This window comes from Lolium perenne, chromosome 6 (assembly GCF_019359855.2).
Source record: "Lolium perenne isolate Kyuss_39 chromosome 6, Kyuss_2.0, whole genome shotgun sequence".
In the NCBI taxonomy this organism is placed as follows: Eukaryota; Viridiplantae; Streptophyta; class Magnoliopsida; order Poales; family Poaceae; genus Lolium; species Lolium perenne.
Window position 1 is genome coordinate 14,184,748 of NC_067249.2, and position 21,355 is coordinate 14,206,102.

General features: G+C 49.4%; 1 protein-coding gene across 1 annotated transcript; it reads right to left on the reverse strand.

Moving 5' to 3' along the window:
- Positions 1–955: 955 nt before the first annotated feature.
- Positions 956–4,296, reverse strand: LOC127310758 (uncharacterized). The gene is made up of 5 exons (XM_071822021.1): positions 2,800–4,296; positions 2,418–2,728; positions 1,791–2,343; positions 1,446–1,581; positions 956–1,374 (listed from the first exon to the last, which is right to left on the reverse strand). The coding sequence occupies exons 1-5, from the start codon at positions 3,715–3,717 to the stop codon at positions 995–997; spliced, it is 2,298 nt and encodes a 765-aa protein (XP_071678122.1). The 5' UTR covers positions 3,718–4,296; the 3' UTR covers positions 956–994.
- Between the last annotated feature and the right edge of the window lie 17,059 nt (positions 4,297–21,355).

Genomic DNA, 21,355 nt, shown 5'->3' on the forward strand with positions numbered 1-21,355 from the left:
TTGTTATCTGCTGCGAACTCGTGGATTCCTAGTAGCGATTTCCGGCACCTATGCCTGGGGGCTTGTTTCCACGGTTATGGACGGACTGCCATTGGGCTTCGTCGCCGCTGGCGAGCGTTTCCGGCTAAGGTTTTCCGGCTCGTGGAAGGTCAAGCGAGCAAGCCGGAAAATAACGAAGTCAGCACTTGCTTTCCGACATAAAACGAAACATGCACACAATATTTAACGGATAGCAGGATAAGTGTTTCCGCCCCATGCATAATTGTTTCGTTCCTAGCTACTTAAGAATTTAAAGTCTTATTACAAACCCTCGCTGGGGCCAAAATGATGCATTGCTTTTCCCGCAGAATAAAAGTTCTCACTCCCCCTTAGCCGGAGAAGTTTTGCCCTCTCGGATCTTGTTCCTTGGCGCCTTCGGCCGGAGAAGACACGTCTTCTTCACTTTCCTTTTCTTCGGAAGCAGCAGTGCTGGTCTTGGGTTCTTCTTGGGGCGCATCCTTGGAGCTGGTCCAGGTAAACTCGGCTCCGGATTCCGCAGGTCGCGCCTGGGCGTCGAGATCCTTCAAAAGTTCCGCTTCTAAGGCCTCGTCAGCCGAGGACGACCTTGTCGTAGAATTCCTCGTGCCGGATCCTGCGCGCGATGCGGGTGTCGTAGCCGCTCACTGCATCCAGCAGCTCGCCGACGTCCGCATCCGGAGGAACGCCCGTGGTCACTTCATCAAGATCAAGACCCGGAGTATGTGCTAGGCACATGGTCAAGGCCATTGCAGCTGCGCCTCGGGCTGAAGATGCTTGTAGATCAATCACCAGCTCGGCAGAACGTCCATCTTACCATTAAGCTTGCGCACGTCACAAGTGCGGCTCCTTTTGATGTTCAAATTATGGCATATTTTGCGGGAGGCGGAGATGAGATCCTTGCAGTCATCACCCGCGAGTTGCGTAAGATCGTCTCGTGGGAACAAATTCCGGCGCTGTTCCGGGTACCCAAGCGGCTCTACATAAAAAGATAATCAGGATATAGGCATGCAATTTGAGCGCAAAGTAAAAAAGAATCGGAGCAAATATCTTGACAAGGTTCCGATATCATACCCAAGATGTTCTCATTGAGCAAGTCCCAGTGCTGCTCCGCTGTCTCCATGAATTTCCGGAGTCCGTTGAGCTCCTTTTGCTGCCTCCTGATGGTCTCGCTGTCAGCATTCTTTTTCAGCTCCAGCTCGCCCTTCTCCCTGATATGCTCGGAGTTTTTCTCCGCCAGCTGCTTTTCGGCCTGCTCCCTCTTAAGTTCCGCCTCCTTTAGCTTCGTCTCCAATTCTTGGTACGAGGAGCGCAGGTTCTCAAGTTCAGTCGAAGCTGTTGCAAGGGAGGAGGATGCGCCTATAATAATATACGTTAACAGCAAATTTGAAGTCGGAATTTGGTTAATAACGAAGAAGGTGGAAACCAACCTTGGGCGTCTGCCAGTTGTTTAGCCAGTTCCGCATTCTCATCCTTCAGGGTCCGGATATTTTCCGCCTGACTCAGAGTAACGCGGCGCTGCAGGGCAATGTTCTTGTGCAGCTCGTAGTGCAGCGCCTGCTGTTCCTGTAAAATTTAAACAGTGCAGGAGTAAAAATTCCGCCTGTAGCAGTGGTTTCTTTTAAAGCATCATTGCCGGAACTTTTCCGCCATAATGCTTGGGGGCTACTGGTCCATTCTAAAAAACTTTCCCGGCAGTAATTTTTCTCTAAGCATTTAAGCGCTAACTACTTTTTGAGTTTCCGCCTACATGCTTGGGGGCTACTGGGGAGTACCTTTTGCTTGCAGATAAGTTGATCGCAGAACTGGCCAATGTTTTTCTTGAAGTCCTGGATCTCCGATGTCCTGGAATCCGGCTTCCCCCAGGCGTTGTTCAGCATGGCGTTGAGCAGGTCTTGTTCAAGTTCCCACTTCTCCGCCTCAGTCAGCTTGTTAAAAAACTTGGTGGCATACGCCTTGGGGGTGGAAGTGGTGTCCGCCGGATCTCCGAAGTTCTTCGGAAAAACGACTATGTCGCCAGCGCCCTCTCCAGCCTTCTCGGAAGTGACTTCCGCATCTCCTTGGCCTTGTGTTTCCGCCTCTTCTTGGGCAGGGCTTTTGGCCTTGGGATCTTCTTCCTCCAGGTGCCCGCTGCTAACCGGAATTATCTCCGGTGAAGTGTTTGCGGCAGGCGGGGGAGATGGGTCAGCCTGAGGAGGCGACGGTTGAGGAGTTGGGTGGGAAGCGCTGGGTGGAACTGGAGTAGAGGGACCAACAGCCGGAGATTTCTTCATGTACTTCGTGATGGGCTCCTGGCTGGTGGTCCGCGTGGCAGCGGTTTTCGGATTCCTGCAAACAAGTGAAAGGGTTTAGACAAGAAATAATTTCGCTAAGTAAAAATCGCATCATGCTCGGAAACTCACGGGGCACCGGGAATGATGGGGCGTGTGCCCTGGCCAGCCGTCGAGAGCATCCGTAGACGCGCACGCTCCGCCTTCCTTGAGTCAAGCGGAGGTGGTTTCGTCGTCTTTGGCTTCTTGGCGGAGGCCTCGCCGCTAGCTCCGGCTTCAGAGCCGGGAGCCTTGGCGCGGGGACGCTTTGTAGGTCGAGGAGCCGCCTTGCGGGGTGCCTGGTCCTCTTCCTCCTCGTCGTCTTCCGGAGCCTCCTCCGCCGTGTCGCTGGTAACGGGGACGCGAATGATGGTGCGGAAGTTGTCCTCCGCCAAAGTATTGAGCTGGAAGGAAAATGAACAGAAGTTAGAGTTATCCTTGTGAAGTTTGAAGCAACGGAAAGAACGAAGCTTACCGGAGGACACTGATCGTTCGTGTAGATATCCTTGAACAGTTCCGGGACCTGTTGGCCCCTCGGAATCTTCACCAGCGTCTTGATCCTTCTCTTCAGAGAATCAGCCGGAAGATCATGGCGGGTAACCCGGAGAAGATCGTCCGCCCCGGTATAAGCGCACATCAGGCGCGCGTTGTAGCGAAGAGGCTGGATTCTCCGGGAGAACCAGCTAAGCGTGAGCTGAGCTCCGGTCAGTCCGTCGTGGACTAGCCAGGAGATTCTCCGCGCAGCTTTCTCCAAGGTTGGGGTCAAGGCAAGTGGAGGCACGAAGCTCCAGCTTGCAAGTTCTTCTGGAGGTTCGTTGACGAACTGGGGAAGGCCTTCGTGGACATCCGGAACAGGAGCATTCTTCTCGTAGAACCATCCGGCGTTCCAGTACCGGACGGACTCGTGTGAATCATGGGGAGGATACATACGATTAGGGCGGAGCATAAACGTCATGCTTCCGCAGTTCACCATTGCTTTGTCCTTAGTTTCTTTCTTCACTCGGAAAAAGAATTGCCACAACTTGACATCTGGCCGGATCCCAAGATGTCCTTCGCAGAGAGTCACGAAGTTGGACAAGAGAAGGTATGAATTGGGGCAAATGTTGTGGGGCTGGAGCCCGTAGGTGTTGAGGATGGAGAGGAAAAATTCCGAACAAGGGAGTGAAAGACCGCGTTCCACCCAAGCCTTGGTCATGACAACTTCTCCGGCTTCTGGCTTGGGGGCGTCGGAGTCACGAACGAAACTCCAGTGTGTGGAGATCATTCCCTCGTTCTGGAGCTCTCTAAGCTCCACGTCGGTGGTTGCGCAAGGCCACCATTGACCTCGTTCTCCTTCACGGATCCGGGCCTTGGACGCCCTCTTGTTTTCCGCCTCCTGCACCTTTGCTGCCATCCGAGCTTGTCCCTCGAGTTCTTCTTGGAGCTCTTGGAGGGTAGGGATCCGGCTTGGAGCGGTGCTGGAAGATGCGGAAAAAGGTTGAGCTAGTCTGATGTCGGAAACATACGGTGGCAGGAATGATATAGGATCCGGGCATATGGGTTCTATTTGGTTGGGATCCGGGCTACTCGAAGAGCTACCAAAGGCAAAGTGACGATTCGAGTGGCATGCTTCCGGCTGCACCCATACAAAGTGTCTGAGTACCCGGATCACTAAGCCTATCTTCTACACTAGGTTGTCTTCTACAAGTCCGGCGTACTTACCGCTAATGGCGCGGTGGTGCGACGGAGCTCCGGCGGAAGATGAGGTCGCCGAACTTGAAGGAAATCGGCCCGCGTGACCACGAATCGGCGGCGGAGTAAGTTTCCCGTTCAAACGTGAGAATCTTGGAGCGAGGGAAGCCTTGGTTCGGCGGCACTCGAAGTTCACCGGGGCGAAGTTCGCCGGAATCAAGATCTGGCGGGCGGCGCGGCGCGAGGAGGAAGACGATGTGGTGAGAGGGGGTGAAAGAATGAATTTTTACCGGGCCGCGGGGTATTTATAGGCCGCGTTCGGAGATTCGGGATCCGGATCCAACGGTGGAAACTGAACGGTCGCGCCGTTGGATGGATGACACGTGTTTAGGTCAAATGCGGTAAAACGACGTGGAGGTAACTTAACCATGCACTCCCGAAAATTCCGGTTGAAGATTTGCATATGCGAAACTTTAGCGCGGGAAATGAGGAAGTTGTGCGCGGGAAATACGGAACTTCCGTTGTTAAGCATGATCTGAAGATGAAGGGTTTCCGAAACCGTTAGAGTCTTTTAAGATTCCGGGTGATTCTGTGAAGATAAGATTGGCTTTCGTTCAAGCAGGGAGTAACCCGGAAATGTTCTTTGGAACGTCGATGGATGAAGTCCCTCGGGATGGGAGCATTTTCCGGCTATAGGTTGGAAAAAGAAGAAAATGCAAAGTTGGAGCTCTTCAAGTTTCTCCGCGTTACCAACGTTTGCCGGAGATCATGATGGACCAGCAAGACGGAGACTGCAGGGGAAACTCGGAGAACTCTGGGGGCTACTGTTGTGGGTATACTTCATGGGTGTACCATCGACAGTGCCTAGATCCGGCAAGCCCGGGTGGCCCACAGACGGTGATGAGGCATGTGGCCCATCGGGCGGCCCGATTGCTGTTGATCGTGAAGGAAGAAGTCCAGCCCAGATCGGCAGGCCGGATCCGTACCGACCTAGGAGTGACCCGGATCCAGGAGGCCCATGAGGAACCCGGATCCAAGACGACGTGTATGGAAGGCGGATCCGTGACGTGCACGGCAAGATATTGTACCGTAGCTAGGCTATCTGTAATCCGGCTAGGACTCTCCATGTAAACCCTAGATCCGTGCGCCTTTATAAGCCGGATCCCGGGAGCCCTAGAGGCACAACCACAACTCATTGTAACAACGCGAAAGCGCCCAGATAATTCCAGACAAGCAGCAGTAGGCCCTGTCATCGTGCAGGTGTTCCGAAGCTGGGTAACTCGCGTACCACCGTCCCGTGTGCACTCCGCCCTATGGCCCCTACTTCTTCTCCCCCTCGTGAGGATCCCTCCTCCGGGGTACCGTCGATTAGGCAACGACAGCGCGGCCAAGGGGGGGGCCGCGCCGCCCTAGGGTGTGGCCCCCTCGTCGCCCCTCTTCGTCTCTCCTTCGGACTTCTGGAAGCTTCGTGGAAAAATAGGCCCCTGGGCTTTGATTTCGTCCAATTCCGAGAATATTTCCTTACTAGGATTTCTGAAACCAAAAACAGCAGAAAACAAAGAATCGGCACTTCGGCATCTTGTTAATAGGTTAGTTCCAGAAAATGCACGAATATGACATAAAGTGTGCATAAAACATGTAGATAACATCAATAATGTGGCATGGAACATAAGAAATTATCGATACGTCGGAGACGTATCACACCCTCACCGCCAACAGCATCGACTCTTGGGAAGAAGCCCGTGCCGCATTCATCCAGCACTTCGCTAGCGCGTACACTCGCGCAACAACTATAGAAGACCTGGATCGCTGTGTCCAGGGTCCGCGTGAGTCGACTCGTCGGTGGGTGCAGCGCTGGCAAGATATGTGGACGACCTCCAGCGGCATTAGCACGGACACGGCGATCTACTGCTTCTGGCGGTGCTGCCGGTACGAGCCGCTAAGCGCCAAGCTCCGCCACGTCAGCAGAGATAACATCTCAATCTCCGAGCTCTTTGACATCGCCACCCGCTACGCCGACGAAGACCCTACAGTCGACTCAGACGACGAGTACGGCCAGCGGCGCAATCACCGCCCCGTTCACACAGATTCTCGATGCGGCGACTACCGGTTCGGCAGTCGATCTGACAACGGCAAGCGCCGCGCCGACGGAGGACACAACGAGCTCGTCGCCAACGCCGATTACGAGCAGCGCGAGCCAAAATCCTTCCGACGCGACAACCGTGCGCCGCGGGAGGATCGACCTCAGCCTAAGCGCTTCGATGCCCGCAACCTCCTGGACGCCCTGTGCATCTACCACAGCAGGGAGGGCAAGCCCTCAACACACACGACGGGAAACTGCTACTCCCTGAAGCAGATAGAGAAGGCCCGCCGCGCCAAGGAAAACGACGGTGGCAATCAGCACAAAGACCGTGCCAAGGACTCAGACCAGCACAAGGGAGAGGGGTTCGGTCGCAGCGTCGGCTCGCTCCACACCTTCACCGGAGTCGGCGATCGCCGGGACAGGAAAGTCCTCGCAAGGGCGGTAGCAGTACACGCGGTCGTCCTCGACGTGCCCCGGTGGCTCAACTGGTCCGAGAAGAGCATCACCTGGAGTCGCGAAGACCATGCTCCTCGCATCGAGTACCCCGTCCGAGTGGCGCTGGTCGTCAGGCCCAAGGTAGCCGACTACTGGCTGCCGAAAACCTTGATGGACGGTGGAAGCTCCATCAACATCCTGTACTACAAGACCTTCCAGCGAGTCAGCCTACCGGACTCACGCCTTGAGAACACCAAGGTCACATTCCATGGCATCGTCCCCGGGTGGAAGGCCTTCCCGATCGGCAAGGTCACGCTACCAGTCACCTTTGGCACGCCCGTGAACTACCGCACCGAGCAGATAACGTTCGAGGTGGTCAACTTCCGCAGTTCCTACCACTGCCTGCTCGGCCGACAGGCGTTCGCCCGGTTCATGGCCGCGCCTCACTACGCCTACAACATGATGAAGATGCCAGGGCCTCGCGGCGTCATCACCGTCCATGGCGACCCGGAGATGGCACTGGAATGCGAGGACGTCAGCGCCAAGCTCGCCAACGCCGTCATCGCCGACGAACATGACAACTCCGCCGAGCTCGCCAAGTACCCAGTCGACCGCAACGACCCCACCATCCTGGAGAAGCCGACCGAGCTCAACTCGTCCGCTGCAACCTTCAAGCCTACAACCGACACTCACCAAGTAGATCTTGTAGAGGATGATTTAAGTAGGCAAATTACCATTGGGACGGGCCTGTCCGCCCAATAGGAAAGCGCGCTCATCAAGTTCCTCCGTGAGAATCGAGATATCTTTGCATGGAAACCATCTGACATGCCGGGTGTCCCGAGAGAACTTGCTGAGCACAAATTACATGTCGACCCCTCCGCATGCCCCGTTAGGCAGGCAATGCGCCCCGTAGGAGAAGAGCGACGGCGTGCAATCGCCGAAGAGGTGAACCGGTTGCTCGCCGCCGGCTTCATCGTCGAAATCAAGCACCCCAAATGGCTGGCAAACCCAGTCCTGGTGCTAAAGAAGAACAAGACATGGCGTATGTGTATCGACTACACTAGCCTCAATCACGCATGTCCCAAGGACCCATTCGTCCTGCCACGAATCTACCAGATAATCGACGCGGTCGCCGGGTCCGAGTCGTTGTGCTTCCTCGACGCTTACTCTGGGTACAATCAAATAAAGATGGCCGAAGAAGACCAAGAGAAGACAGCATTCATCACGCCATTGGGTGCTTACTGCTACACATCCATGACCTTTGGCCTCAAAAACGCCGGAGCGACATATCAACGGTGCATGAACAGCTGCCTGGAGAGCCAAATCGGCCGCAACGTACACGTCTACATAGACGACATGGTAGTCAAGTCGACTCGACAGGCCGACCTCATCACCGACCTCGCCGAGACATTCGCCAACCTACAGCGATACAAGATCAAGCTCAACCTGCTGAAGTGCACCTTCGGGGTCCCCTCGGGAAAGTTGCTCGGCTACGTCGTCTCCAAGCGCGGCATCGAACCTAACCCGGAGAAAACCCTGGCAGTCATGCGAACCAAGCAGCCAACCTGCCTGGTCGACGCGCAAAAGCTCGCCGGCCGGGTCGCAGCCCTCAGTCGCTTCATACCCAGACTCGGTGACAAGGCCACGCCAATCTACCGCCTGCTCAAGAAGTCGGAATCGTTCGAGTGGACAGAAGAGGCGCAGCGGGCCCTGGAAGAGCTCCAACACGCCCTGCAGAACGCCCCCGTCCTCGCGGCCCCACTACCACAATAAACTATGCTCCTATATGTCGCCGCGTCGAATCGCGCGATAAGCGCGGTCATGGTCGTGGAACGCAAGGAAGAAGGAAAAGAGCAGCTGATACAGCGCCCGGCCTACTACATCAGCGAGGCCCTAATCGACTCCAAGCAACGGTACCCGCACTATCAAAAGCTGGTGTACGCAGTCCTCAGGGCCCAGAGGCGACTAGCCCCCTACTTCCATGAGCACCCCATCAAGGTAGTCACCTCAACACCACTCGCTGACATTATCCGTAACCGTGACGCAACCGGCCGGATCGCCAAGTGGGCAGTCGAACTCGGCGTCCACAACATTACGTACGAGTCGCGCCACGCCATCAAATCTCAGGCACTCGCCGACTTCCTCGCCGACTGGGAAGAGGCCCAGCAACCGAGCTCTCCCGCGGACCTCAAGCATTGGACACTACACTTCGACGGCTCCAAGAACCTTGAGGGGGCAGGCGCAGGATTCGTCCTCACATCGCCAAATGGCGACATCGTGAAGTACGTCCTGCAACTTCGGTTCGAGCCCTGCACCAACAACATGGCCGAATACGAGGCGCTCCTACACGGCATGCGAGTAGCAAAAGAGATGGGCGCAACACGGCTGCGCTGTCTCGGCGACTCCGACCTCGTCGCCAGCCAGACTTCCGGCACCTGCGACGCCACCGACGCAAACATGATCGCGTACAAGCGCGCGGTCGACCAAGCCGGTGCCAGCTTCGCCGGCCACGTCGTCGAGTGGGTCGACAGGCGCAAGAATGAAGAAGCAGATGCGCTAGCCAGACTCGGCTCCAAGCGACTCCAACCTCCTCCAGGCGTCTTCCTCGATATCCTCAGTCACCCCTCGGTGCGCGCACCTCGCGAGCTGGACATCGCCGAGCCTCCTGCGCTCGACTCCATCCTAGTCGCACTCACCTCCGACAGCGACGACTGGACGGAGCCGTACCTAAGCTACCTCGAACGCCAGGTGCTGCCAATGGATGAAACTGAGGCACGAGCGATCGTACGCAGGTGCAAGTCTTTCACCATTATCAACAAAGAGTTATACAAGCGCAGCGTTTCGGGGGTATTCCAGCGGTGCGTCGGTGCTGACGAAGGACGCAAGATCCTGCGCGACATCCACGCAGGGGACTGCGGCCACCACGCAAGCGCGCTCTCAATCATCGCCAAAGCCTTCCGTCATGGCTTCTATTGGCCAACAGCCCACGAAGATGAAGTCGCGCTCGTCCGCTCATGCGTCGGGTGCCAAAAATATGCAAGCCAGTCGCACATGTCGGGATCAGCACTGAAGACCATCCCCCTCACCTGGCCATTCGCCGTCTGGCCTGGACATGGTAGGGAAATTCAAATCAGCACCCGGTGGGTACACTCACCTCTTAGTCGCGGTGGACAAATTCACCAAATGGGTAGAAGCAAAACCCATCAAGAAGTGCGACGGAAAGACAGCCACCAAGTTCCTACGCGAGCTTATCTACCGGTATGGCTACCCTAACAGCATCATAACCGACAACGACACAAATTTCGCCAAAGGGGAAATGGCCGACTTTTGCGAGGACAAAGGCATCCGACTCGACCTCGCGTCGGTCGCACACCCCGAGTCGAACGGCCAAGCGGAAAGAGCAAACCAGAGTATCCTCCACGGACTCAAGCCGCGACTGATGGTGCCTCTGGAGCGCGCCGCCGGCTGCTGGGCAGAAGAACTCCCCTCCGTTTTGTGGGGCATCCGCACAACACCAAACAGGTCGACCGGCTTTACACCCTTCTTTCTGGTGTACGGTGCCGAGGCGGTCATGCCCACGGACATTGCCTACGACTCACCACGGGTCACCAACTACGCCGAAGAAGATAACGAGCGTGCTCGCCAAGTCGACATTGACCTCCTCGACGAGGCCAGGGACCTCGCACTCTCCAGGACTGCCATCTACCAGCAAGACCTCCGCCGCTACCACAGCTGTCGAGTTCGGAGTCGCTCCTTCCAAGTTGGGGATCTCGTGCTCCGGCTAATCCAAGACAAGAAAGGCATGCACAAGCTGTCCCCCCCCCCCCCCATGGGAAGGACCTTTCGCCATCAGCCGAGTACTCGGCAATGACTCCTACTACCTCACCGACGTCCGCAAGGACGACAAGGGCGAACCACTCACCCGAGAGGTGGAGCGCCCCTGGAATGTCAATCTCCTCCGACGGTTTTACACCTAAGGAAAATGTGTAACCCACAAATTCAGTGATTAGTCAAAATCACCGATTGCATCAATCTCCAACACCGATCGCCCCTCCGCCGCCCGCCAGATAACCGCATCTCCCATCTCGGTAAACACGAGCCCAATCACCATGGCACGCGACTTGGTACTGGGAGACCTTCGATCACCGCTGCTGGAAGAGAAAAGTCCACGATCGGCCAAGTAGCCGGGCTAACAAGGGAGTGATAGGTTACCCGGGCGCAACACCAGGCCCGGTTACCACCCACCCCTTACGCCGTCAGGTGAAAACGGCGACTGGAACCTACAGCAGGGTCGCATGCCCGACCAGCCCCCCGGGCCACGGCGATCGTCTAGTGCTACGCTATACAGCACACCAATGCCCTCCTCTACCTTAGGCCGGTGACTTTAATGGCTAAGTACTTCGACCAGGGACCCCGCAAAACGGACCCGTGGCTCGCCAAGGAAGAACGCCCGCAAGAACCCCCTTTGGAGTCGCCAAGCGACTGGCTCACCGAGCCACGACGAGAGGCGCGCTACATACAAACAGCGCAACTATAACCAACCCGCTACTCCACCCATGAGGCTGCTATACGCACTACAATGACTACGTACTGCGACTGGGGACGCCCAGCTCGACAAGGAAAACAGTCAAGCAGATAGCCTTCATCGGGGTCGCATGGCGACTGGCCTGATGGCCATGGAGAGTCGGACCCAAATCACACAGAAAAGCATTACCAATGCGTTCGCATACCTCAAAAGCGGTCGCCAAGTCATACTTAAGCAAAAGCTAGTACCTTATTTACAACTAACACCCGCGAGTCATATACTCGCGGGAATTCAAATGGCATCGTCTGCAGGTTTACAAGGCCCTACTGGGATGGCCCCGGGGTTTCCTCCACGACCGGCTCGGCGCCGCCATCGCCATGGCGGAACTTCGGAGTATACAGGACGACCGGGTAAGTAGACAGGGAGTTGGCCGCCACGGCGTGGAACAGGAGCTCCGCAGGGAAATCCACCGGGCCAGCTTCCTTCTCCGCATCCCCTGGCGCCGACTGGCTGGCAATGTGCGTCTCCAAGTCCGCGGTCACCAACACCCGGTCGGCGTAGGGGCGCACTGCTGATACGTCTCCAACGTATCGATAATTTCTTATGTTCCATGCTACTTTTATGATGATACTCACATGTTTTATACATACTTTATGTCATATTTATGCATTTTCCGGCACTAACTTATTAACGAGATGCCGAAGAGCCAGTTGCTGTTTTCTGCTGTTTTTGGTTTCAGAAATCCTAGTAAGGAAATATTCTCGGAATTGGACGAAATCAACGCCCAGGATCTTATTTTTCCACGAAGCTTCCAGAAGTCTGGATAGGAAACGAAGTGGGGCGACGAGGCGACGCCACACTAGGGCGGCGCGGCCCAAGCCCTGGCCGCGCCGGCCTGTTGTGTGGGCCCCTCGTGGCGCCCCTAAACCTACCCTTCCGCCTACATAAGCCTTCGTCGAGAATAACTCCAGTACCGAGAGCCACGATACAGAAAACCTTCCAGAGACGCCGCCGCCGCCAATCCCATCTTGGGGGATTCAGGAGATCGCCTCCGGCACCCTGCCGGAGAGGGGAATCATCTCCCGGAGGACTCTTCACCGCCATGGTCGCCTCCGGAGTGATGTGTGAGTAGTTCACCCCTGGACTATGGGTCCATAGCAGTAGCTAGATGGTCGTCTTCTCCTAATTGTGCTACCATTGTTGGATCTTGTGAGCTGCCTAACATGATCAAGATCATCTATCTGTAATGCTACATGTTGCGTTTGTTGGGATCCGATGAATAGTGAATGCTATGTTATGTTGATTATCAATCTATCATCTATGTGTTGTTTATGATCTTGCATGCTCTCCGTTGCTAGTAGAAGCTCTGGCCAAGTTTTTGCTTGTAACTCCAAGAGGGAGTATTTATGCTCGATAGTGGGTTCATGCCTCCATTAAATCTGGGACAGTGACAGAAAGTTCTAAGGTTGTGGATGTGCTGTTGCCACTTGGGATAAAACATCAATGCTATGTCTAAGGATATATTTGTTGATTACATTACGCACCATACTTAATGCAATTGTCTGTTGTTTGCAACTTAATACTGGAGGGGGTTCGGATGATAACCTGAAGGTGGACTTTTTAGGCATAGATACATGCTGGATAGCGGTCTATGTACTTTGTCGTAATGCCCAATCGAATCTCACAATACTCATCATAACATGTATGCGCATGGTCATGCCCTCTTTATTTTTCAATTGCCCAACTGTAATTTGTTCACCCAACATGCTATTTATCTTATGGGAGAGACACCTCTAGTGAACTGTGGACCCCGGTCCATTCTTTTATATGGAATACAATCAACTGCAATACCCGTTCTACTGTTTTCTGCAAACATCATCATCCACACTATACATCTAATCCTTTGTTACATCAAGCCGGTGAGATTGACAACCTCACTGTTACGTTGGGACAAAGTACTTTGGTTGTGTTGTGCAGGTTCCACGTTGGCGCCGGAATCCCTGGTGTTGCGCCGCACTACACTCCGCCGCCATCAACCTTCAACGTGCTTCTTGGCTCCTACTGGTTCGATAAACCTTGGTTTCTTACTGAGGGAAAACTTGCCGTTGTACGCATCACACCTTCCTCTTGGGGTTCCCAACGGACGCGTGCTGTACGCGTATCAAGCTCTTTTTCTGGCGCCGTTGCCGGGGAACGAAGGAAAGTTACACCACAAAGATTTTCAACTCCCACGTCAACAGCTCTTTTTCTGGCGCCGTTGCCGGGGAGATCAAGACACGCTGCAAGGGGAGTCTCCACCTCCAATCTCTTTATTTGTTTTTGTCTTGCTTTATTTTATTTACTACTTTGTTTGCTGCACTAAAACAAAACACAAAAAAATTAGTTGCTAGCTTTACTTTATTTGCTATATTGTTTGCCATATTAAAAACACAAAAAAAATAGTTACTTGCATTTACTTTATTTACTTTTACTTGTTTCATCATGTTTCCTCCTAATTTTACTTTAAAAGATATACATGTGGGAGAAGGGTCTATCATTGGAAGAGATAATATAGAAGCATTTTTCACCCATGTTAGCATGGATGAAGATTTTGAAGATATACCACTATTAAAAGCTGCCCCTACTTATGAAAGTGCCTCTGCCTGTTTAGTACACATGTTGGAAACTAGATTTATTAGTCTCAATCCCATGATACAACACATGTTTCTTACACTTTCTGATATGGAGAGGGGAGAAAAGAGGGATTTTGTCTTAAAAGTCCTTGATAGAGAATTTAAAGATATAGCTAAAGAAGCTAGAAAAGTTTTTATTAAGCATAAGAGGCTTGGTATGTTCACTGATTTTAAAAGAACACTTGAAAAGATGGACATGGATAGAATAAGGTACACTAATAATGTTAATGATGGTGGGGAGATTAAAGCACCAATACCTTGCAAGCTCCTAGGAATGCATGAAGCTCTAGATGATAATTATGCTTGGCTTGTCCCTGAAAATTTGTTTGATGAGAATAGCAAGCCTAAGACTAATGAAAAGGGAGCCTCTGAAACTTACGTATACAAAATACAATGCATGGTTGAGAAAACTCCGAACCCCGCTGTAGATGCATCATCTCTTGATAACACTTGATACACACTTTCTGCGCCTAGCTGAAAGGCGTTAAAGAAAAGCGTTTATGGGAGACAACCCATGATTTTACTACAGCACTTTTGTTTTATATTTGAGTTGTGGAAGTTGTTACTACTGTATCAACCTATCCTTATCTTAATTTTGTTGCATTTTTGTGCCAAGTAAAGTCTTTGATAGTAAGGTTCATACTAGATTTGGATTACTACGCAGAAACAGATTTCTTGCTGTCACGAATCTGGGTTGAATTCTCTGTAGGTAACTCAGAAAATTCTTCCAATTTACGTGAGTGATCCTCAGATATGTACGCAACTTTCATTCAATTTGAGTATTTTCATTTGAGCAAGTCTGGTGCCTCTTAGAAATTCGTCTTTACGGACTGTTCTGTTTTGACAGATTCTACCTTTTATTTCACATTGCCTGTTTTGCTATGCTTGATGGATTTATTTATTCCATTAACTTTCAGTAGCTTTGTGAAATGTCCAGAAGTGTTAATAATGATTATGTCACCTCTGAACATGTGAATTTTGATTATGCACTAACCCTCTAATGAGTTGTTTTGAGTTTGGTGTGGAGGAAGTTTTCAAGGATCAAGAGAGGAGGATGATACAATATGATCAAGGAGAGTGAAAGCTCTAAGCTTGGGGATGCTCCAGTGGTTCATCCCTGCATATTTCAAGAAGACTCAAGCATCTAAGCTTGGGGATGCCCAAGGCATCCCCTTCTTCATCGACAACATTATCAGGTTCCTCTAGTGAAACTATATTTTTATTCCATCACATCTTATGTACTTTGCTTGGAGCGTCCGTATGTTTTTGTTTTTGTTTTGTTTGAATAAAGTTGGATTCTAGCATTCATTGTGTGGGAGAGAGACACGCTCCGCTGTTGCATATGGACAAATATGTCCTTAGGCTTTACTCATAATATTCATGGCGAAGGTTGAACTGCTTCGTTAAATTCTTATATGGTTGGAAACGAGAAATGCTATATGTGGTAATTGGTATAATAACTTGAATAATGTGATACTTGGCAATTGTTGTGCTCATGTTTAAGCTCTTGCATCATATACTTTGCACCTATTAATGAAGAAATACATAGAGCTTGCTAAAATTTGGTTTGCATGATTGGTCTCTCTAAGGTCTATATATTTTCTAGTAAGGGCCAAACAACAAGGAAGACGGTGTAGAGTCTTATAATGCTTACAATATGTCTTTTATGTGAGTTTTGTTGTACCGGTTCATACTTGTGTTTGTTTCAAATAACCTTGCTAGCCTAAGCCTTGTATCAAGAGGGAATACTTCTCATGCATCCAAAATCCTTGAGCCAATAACTATGTCACTTGTGTCCACCATACCTACTTACTACATGGTATTTCTCCGCCATTCCAAAGTAAATTGCTTGAGTGCTACCTTTAAAATTTCTATTCTTTATCTTTGCAATATATAGCTCATGGGACAAATAGCCTAAAAACTATTGTGGTATTGAATATGTACTTATGCATCTTATCTCTTATTAAGTTGCTTGTTGTGCGATAACCATGTTCCTGGGGACGCCATCAACTACCCTTTGTTGAATATCATGTGAGTTGCTATGCATGTTCGTCTTGTCTGAAGTAAGGGCGATTTACCATGAGTTGAATGGTTTGAGCATGCATATTGTTAGAGAAGAACATTGGGCCGCTAACTAAAGCCATGATCCATGGTGGAAGTTTCAGTTTTGGACAACAAACCTCAATCTCTTATGAGAATATTAATTGTTGTTGAATGCTTATGCATTAAACAGGAGTCCATTATCTGTTGTCTATGTTGTCCCGGTATGGATGTCTAAGTTGAGAATAATCAAAAGCGAGAAATCCAATGCGAGCTTTTTCCTTAGACCTTTGTACAGGCGGCATAGAGTACCCCTTTGTGACACTTGGTTAAAACATATGTATTGCGGTGATAATCCAGGTAATCCGAGCTAATTAGGACAAGGTGCGGGCACTATTGGTATACTATGCATGAGGCTTGCAACTTGTAGGATATAATTTACATAATGCATATGCTTTATTACTACCGTTGACAAAATTGTTTCTTGTTTTCAAAATAAAAGCTCTAGCACAAATATAGCAATCGATGCTTCCCTCTGCGAAGGGCCTTTCTTCTACTTTTATGTTGAGTCAGTTCAGCTATTTCCCTCCATCTCAAGAAGCAAACACTTGTGTGAACTGTGCATTGATTCCTACATACCTGCATATTGCACTTATTATATTACTATGTTGACAATATCCATGAGATATACTTGTTATAAGTTGAAAGCAACCGCTGAAACTTAATCTTCCTTTGTGTTGCTTCAATGCCTCTACTATAAATTTATTGCTTTATGAGTTAACTCTTATGCAAGACTTATTGATGCTTATCTTGAAAGTACTATTCATGAAAAGTCTTTGCTATATGATTCAATTGTTTACTCATTGTCTTTACCATTGCTTCGAATCGCTGCATTCATTACATGTGCTTACAATAGTATTGATCAAGATTATGATGGCATGTCACTTCAGAAACTATCTTTGTTATCGTTTACCTACTCGGGACGAGTAGGAACTAAGCTTGGGGATGCTGATACGTCTCCAACGTATCGATAATTTCTTATGTTCCATGCTACTTTTATGATGATACTCACATGTTTTATACATACTTTATGTCATATTTATGCATTTTCCGGCACTAACCCATTAATGAGATGCCGAAGAGCCAGTTGCTGTTTTCTGCTGTTTTTGGTTTCAGAAATCCTAGTAAGGAAATATTCTCGGAATTGGACGAAATCAACGCCCAGGATCTTATTTTTCCACGAAGCTTCCAGAAGTCCGGAGAGGAAACGAAGTGGGGCGACGAGGCGACGCCACACTAGGGCGGCGCGGCCCAAGCCCTGGCCGCGCCGGCCTGTTGTGTGGGCCCCTCGTGGCGCCCCTAAACCTACCCTTCCGCCTACATAAGCCTTCGTCGAGAATAACTCCAGTACCGAGAGCCACGATACGGAAAACCTTCCAGAGACGCCGCCGCCAATCCCATCTCGGGGGATTCAGGAGATCGCCTCCGGCACCCTGCCGGAGAGGGGAATCATCTCCCGGAGGACTCTTCACCGCCATGGTCACCTCCGGAGTGATGTGTGAGTAGTTCACCCCTGGACTATGGGTCCATAGCAGTAGCTAGATGGTCATCTTCTCCTAATTGTGCTATTATTGTTGGATCTTGTGAGCTGCCTAACATGATCAAGATCATCTATCTGTAATGCTACATGTTGCGTTTGTTGGGATCCGATGAATAGTGAATGCTATGTTATGTTGATTATCAATCTATCATCTATGTGTTGTTTATGATCTTGCATGCTCTCCGTTGCTAGTAGAGGCTCTGGCCAAGTTTTTGCTTGTAACTCCAAGAGGGAGTATTTATGCTCGATAATGGGTTCATGCCTCCATTAAATCTGGGACAGTGACAGAAAGTTCTAAGGTTGTGGATGTGCTGTTGCCACTAGGGATAAAACATCAATGCTATGTCTAAGGATATATTTGTTGATTACATTACGCACCATACTTAATGCAATTGTCTATTGTTTGCAACTTAATACTGGAGGGGGTTCGGATGATAACCCGAAGGTGGACTTTTTAGGCATAGATGCATGCTGGATAGCGGTCTATGTACTTTGTCGTAATGCCCAATCAAATCTCACAATACTCATCATAACATGTATGTGCATGGTCATGCCCTCTTTATTTGTCAATTGCACAACTGTAATTTGTTCACCCAACATGCTATTTATCTTAGGGGAGAGACACCTCTAGTGAACTGTGGACCCCGGTCCATTCTTTTACATCAAATACAATCAACTGCAATACTCGTTCTACTATTTTCTGCAAACATCATCATCCACACTATACATCTAATCCTTTGTTACAGCAAGCCGGTGAGATTGACAACCTCACTGTTACGTTGGGACAAAGTACTTTGGTTGTGTTGTGCAGGTTCCACGTTGGCGCCGGAATCCCTGGTGTTGCGCCGCACTACACTCCGCCGCCATCAACCTTCAACGTGCTTCTTGGCTCCTACTGGTTCGATAAACCTTGGTTTCTTACTGAGGGAAAACTTACCGCTGTACGCATCACACCTTCCTCTTGGGGTTCCCAACGGACGCGTGTGTAGGATAACGTTGCATAGAAAACAAAAATTTTCCTACCGCGAACACGCAATCCAAGCCAAGATGCAATCTAGAAGACGGTAGCAACGAGGGGGTATCGAGTCTCACCCTTGAAGAGATTCCAAAGCCTACAAGAGGAGGCTCTTGTTGCTGCGGTAGTCGATCACTTGCCGCTTGCAAAAGCGCGTAGAACATCTTGATCACGATCGGTTCCGGCGCCACGAACGGGCAGCACCTCCGTACTCGGTCACACGTTCGGTTGTTGATGAAGACGACGTCCACCTCCCCGTTCCAGCGGGCAGCGGAAGTAGTAGCTCCTCTTGAATCCGACAGCACGACGGCGTGGTGTCGGTGGCGGTGTAGAAGTCCGGCGGAGCTTCGCTAAGCTATGCGGGCAATATGGAGGAGAGGAGCTTGGCTAGGGTTTGGGAGGGGTGGCCGGCCACTCTATGGGGGGCGGCCAGCTTGTGGTCTTGGGGTGGCCGGCCCCCTCCCTTGGCCCCTCATTATATAGGTGGATCCCAAGTGTTGGTGTCCAAGTCTTCGAATAAGACCCGAAACCAAAACCTTCCATAGGAGGGGGAAACCTAGCCCAACTAGGACTCCCACCCAAAGGTGGGATTCCCACCTCCCATGTGGGGGGTGGCCGGCCCCCTATGGTGGAGTCCACTTGGGACTCCACCCCATCTAGGGCTGGCCGGCCATGGTGGTGGAGTCCCATGTGGACTCCACCTTCCTTGGTGGTTTCTTCCGGACTTTTCTAGAACCTTCTAGAACCTTCCATAGAACCTTCCGCGACATTTTATTTCACATAAAATGACATCCTATATATGAATCTTATTCTCCGGACCATTCCGGAACTCCTCGTGATGTCCGGGATCTCATCCGGGACTCCGAACAAATATTCGAACTCCATTCCATAATTCAAGTGCTACCATTTCAACATCCAACTTTAAGTGTGTCACCCTACGGTTCGAGAACTATGCGGACATGGTTGAGTACTCACTCCGACCAATAACCAATAGCGGGATCTGGAGATCCATAATGGCTCCCACATATTCAACGATGACTTTAGTGATCGAATGAACCATACACATAAATTACCAATTCCCTTTGTCTCGCGATATTTTACTTGTCCGAGGTTTGATCTTCGGTATCACTCTATACCTTGTTCAACCTCGTCTCCTGACAAGTACTCTTTACTCGTACCGTGGTATGTGGTCTCTTATGAACTCATTCATATGCTTGCAAGACATTAGACGACATTCCACCGAGAGGGCCCAGAGTATATCTATCCGTCATCGGGATGGACAAATCCCACTGTTGATCCATATGCCTCAACTCATACTTTCCGGATACTTAATCCCACCTTTATAGCCACCCATTTACGCAGTGGTGTTTGGTGTAATCAAAGTACCTTTCCGGTATAAGTGATTTACATGATCTCATGGTCATAAGGACTAGGTAACTATGTATCGAAAGCTTATAGCAAATAACTTAATGACGAGATCTTATGCTACGCTTAATTGGGTGTGTCCATTATATCATTCACACAATGACATAACCTTGTTATTAATAACATCCAATGTTCATGATTATGAAACTAATCATCCATTAATCAACAAGCTAGTTTAAGAGGCATACTAGGGACTTCTTGTTTGTCTACATATCACACATGTACTAATGTTTCGGTTAATACAATTCTAGCATGATATATAAACATTTATCATAAACATAAAGATATAAATAATAACCACTTTATTATTGCCTCTAGGGCATATCTCCTTCAGTCTCCCACTTGCACTAGAGTCAATAATCTAGTTTACATTTGTAAAGATATAACACCTTGGCCTTCTGGTGCTTTATCATGTATTGCTCACGGGAGAGGTTTTTAGTCATCGGATCTGACACGCTCAGAAACGTATGTATTTTGTAATTCATTTGCGTCTCAACGCATCACTCATTTTAAAATGAGTCGGCATTAAATATGTTTGGTCTTCTGGTGGAACCTTAATTCCGCGGTCTGAAATATGTCACTAATATTGTCACACACAATATAGCTTCAAAGTTCTGACTCTGTCGGAAATACACCAAGTTCTCAAAGAACCTCTTGACTTAACATCCTATGTCATTGTCAAAACAATGACATACTCTGCCTTCTTTTGTAGATTCCGTCACAATATTTAGAACTCTTCTAAATCTAGCATAGACAACTTCTAGCTCATTGTGCTACCTTTTAAACAACACTTAGTCTAATTTGAGATTGAAATTATATTTTATATGTGACAAAAACAATATCGGTGCAACATCTTACAGCGATTTGTTTGTTATTTCTCCATACAAAACTATATATATATATTCTTGGTTCTTCTTAGGTACTTCAAGAATATTCTTACTGTTTTTCAATGATCATCTCATGAATCATTCTGGTATATGCTCATAACATTTTAAAGCACAAGATATCTGATTGTGTACATATTATTCGTGATCTAAAATCACTCATGTGTTTTTACTCATTGAGTGTCAGATACATTCAAGTCTTGTTAAAACTTCACATGACAAGAACATCTTCTTAATATTTCTATATTGAACTATTTCAATATCCATTCTATGTACTTTGACTTAAACTTATTTTTGTGTTTCAATCTATCCTCATAGATTTTGACACTAAATATGTTTCAGTCCATATCCTTTCATTGAAGTTTAATTTTCAATGAAACCTTTTAATCAAGTATATAATTACATCATTTATAACCAACTATATGTCATCTACATAAGTATTATAAATATGTCTCAGCGCTCCCACTTAATTTCTTGCAAATGCAAACCTCTTCATCATCTTTGATGAAATCAAAAAACTCTTTGACTATTTCATCTTGGTGAAGATTCCAACTCCGTGATACTTACTTCATCCAATTGAAGTTCGTATACCTATCTAGTATTCTACGGACTAGCAAAACAATTGGTTGTATCTTGTATACATACTTCTGTTAAGTAGTGTATTTTGCCATCCTACTAGCA

Excerpts from the sequence above, each read along its gene's own strand:
- LOC127310758 (XM_071822021.1), bottom strand. The coding sequence starts at position 3,717 with ATGGCAGCAAAGGTGCAGGAGGCGGAAAACAAGAGGGCGTCCAAGGCC. Across the intron at positions 2,729-2,799 it reads CGAACGATCAGTGTCCTCCG|CTCAATACTTTGGCGGAGGA; the intron begins GTAAGCTTCGTT and ends TTTTCCTTCCAG. Across the intron at positions 2,344-2,417 it reads CCCATCATTCCCGGTGCCCC|GAATCCGAAAACCGCTGCCA; the intron begins GTGAGTTTCCGA and ends ACTTGTTTGCAG.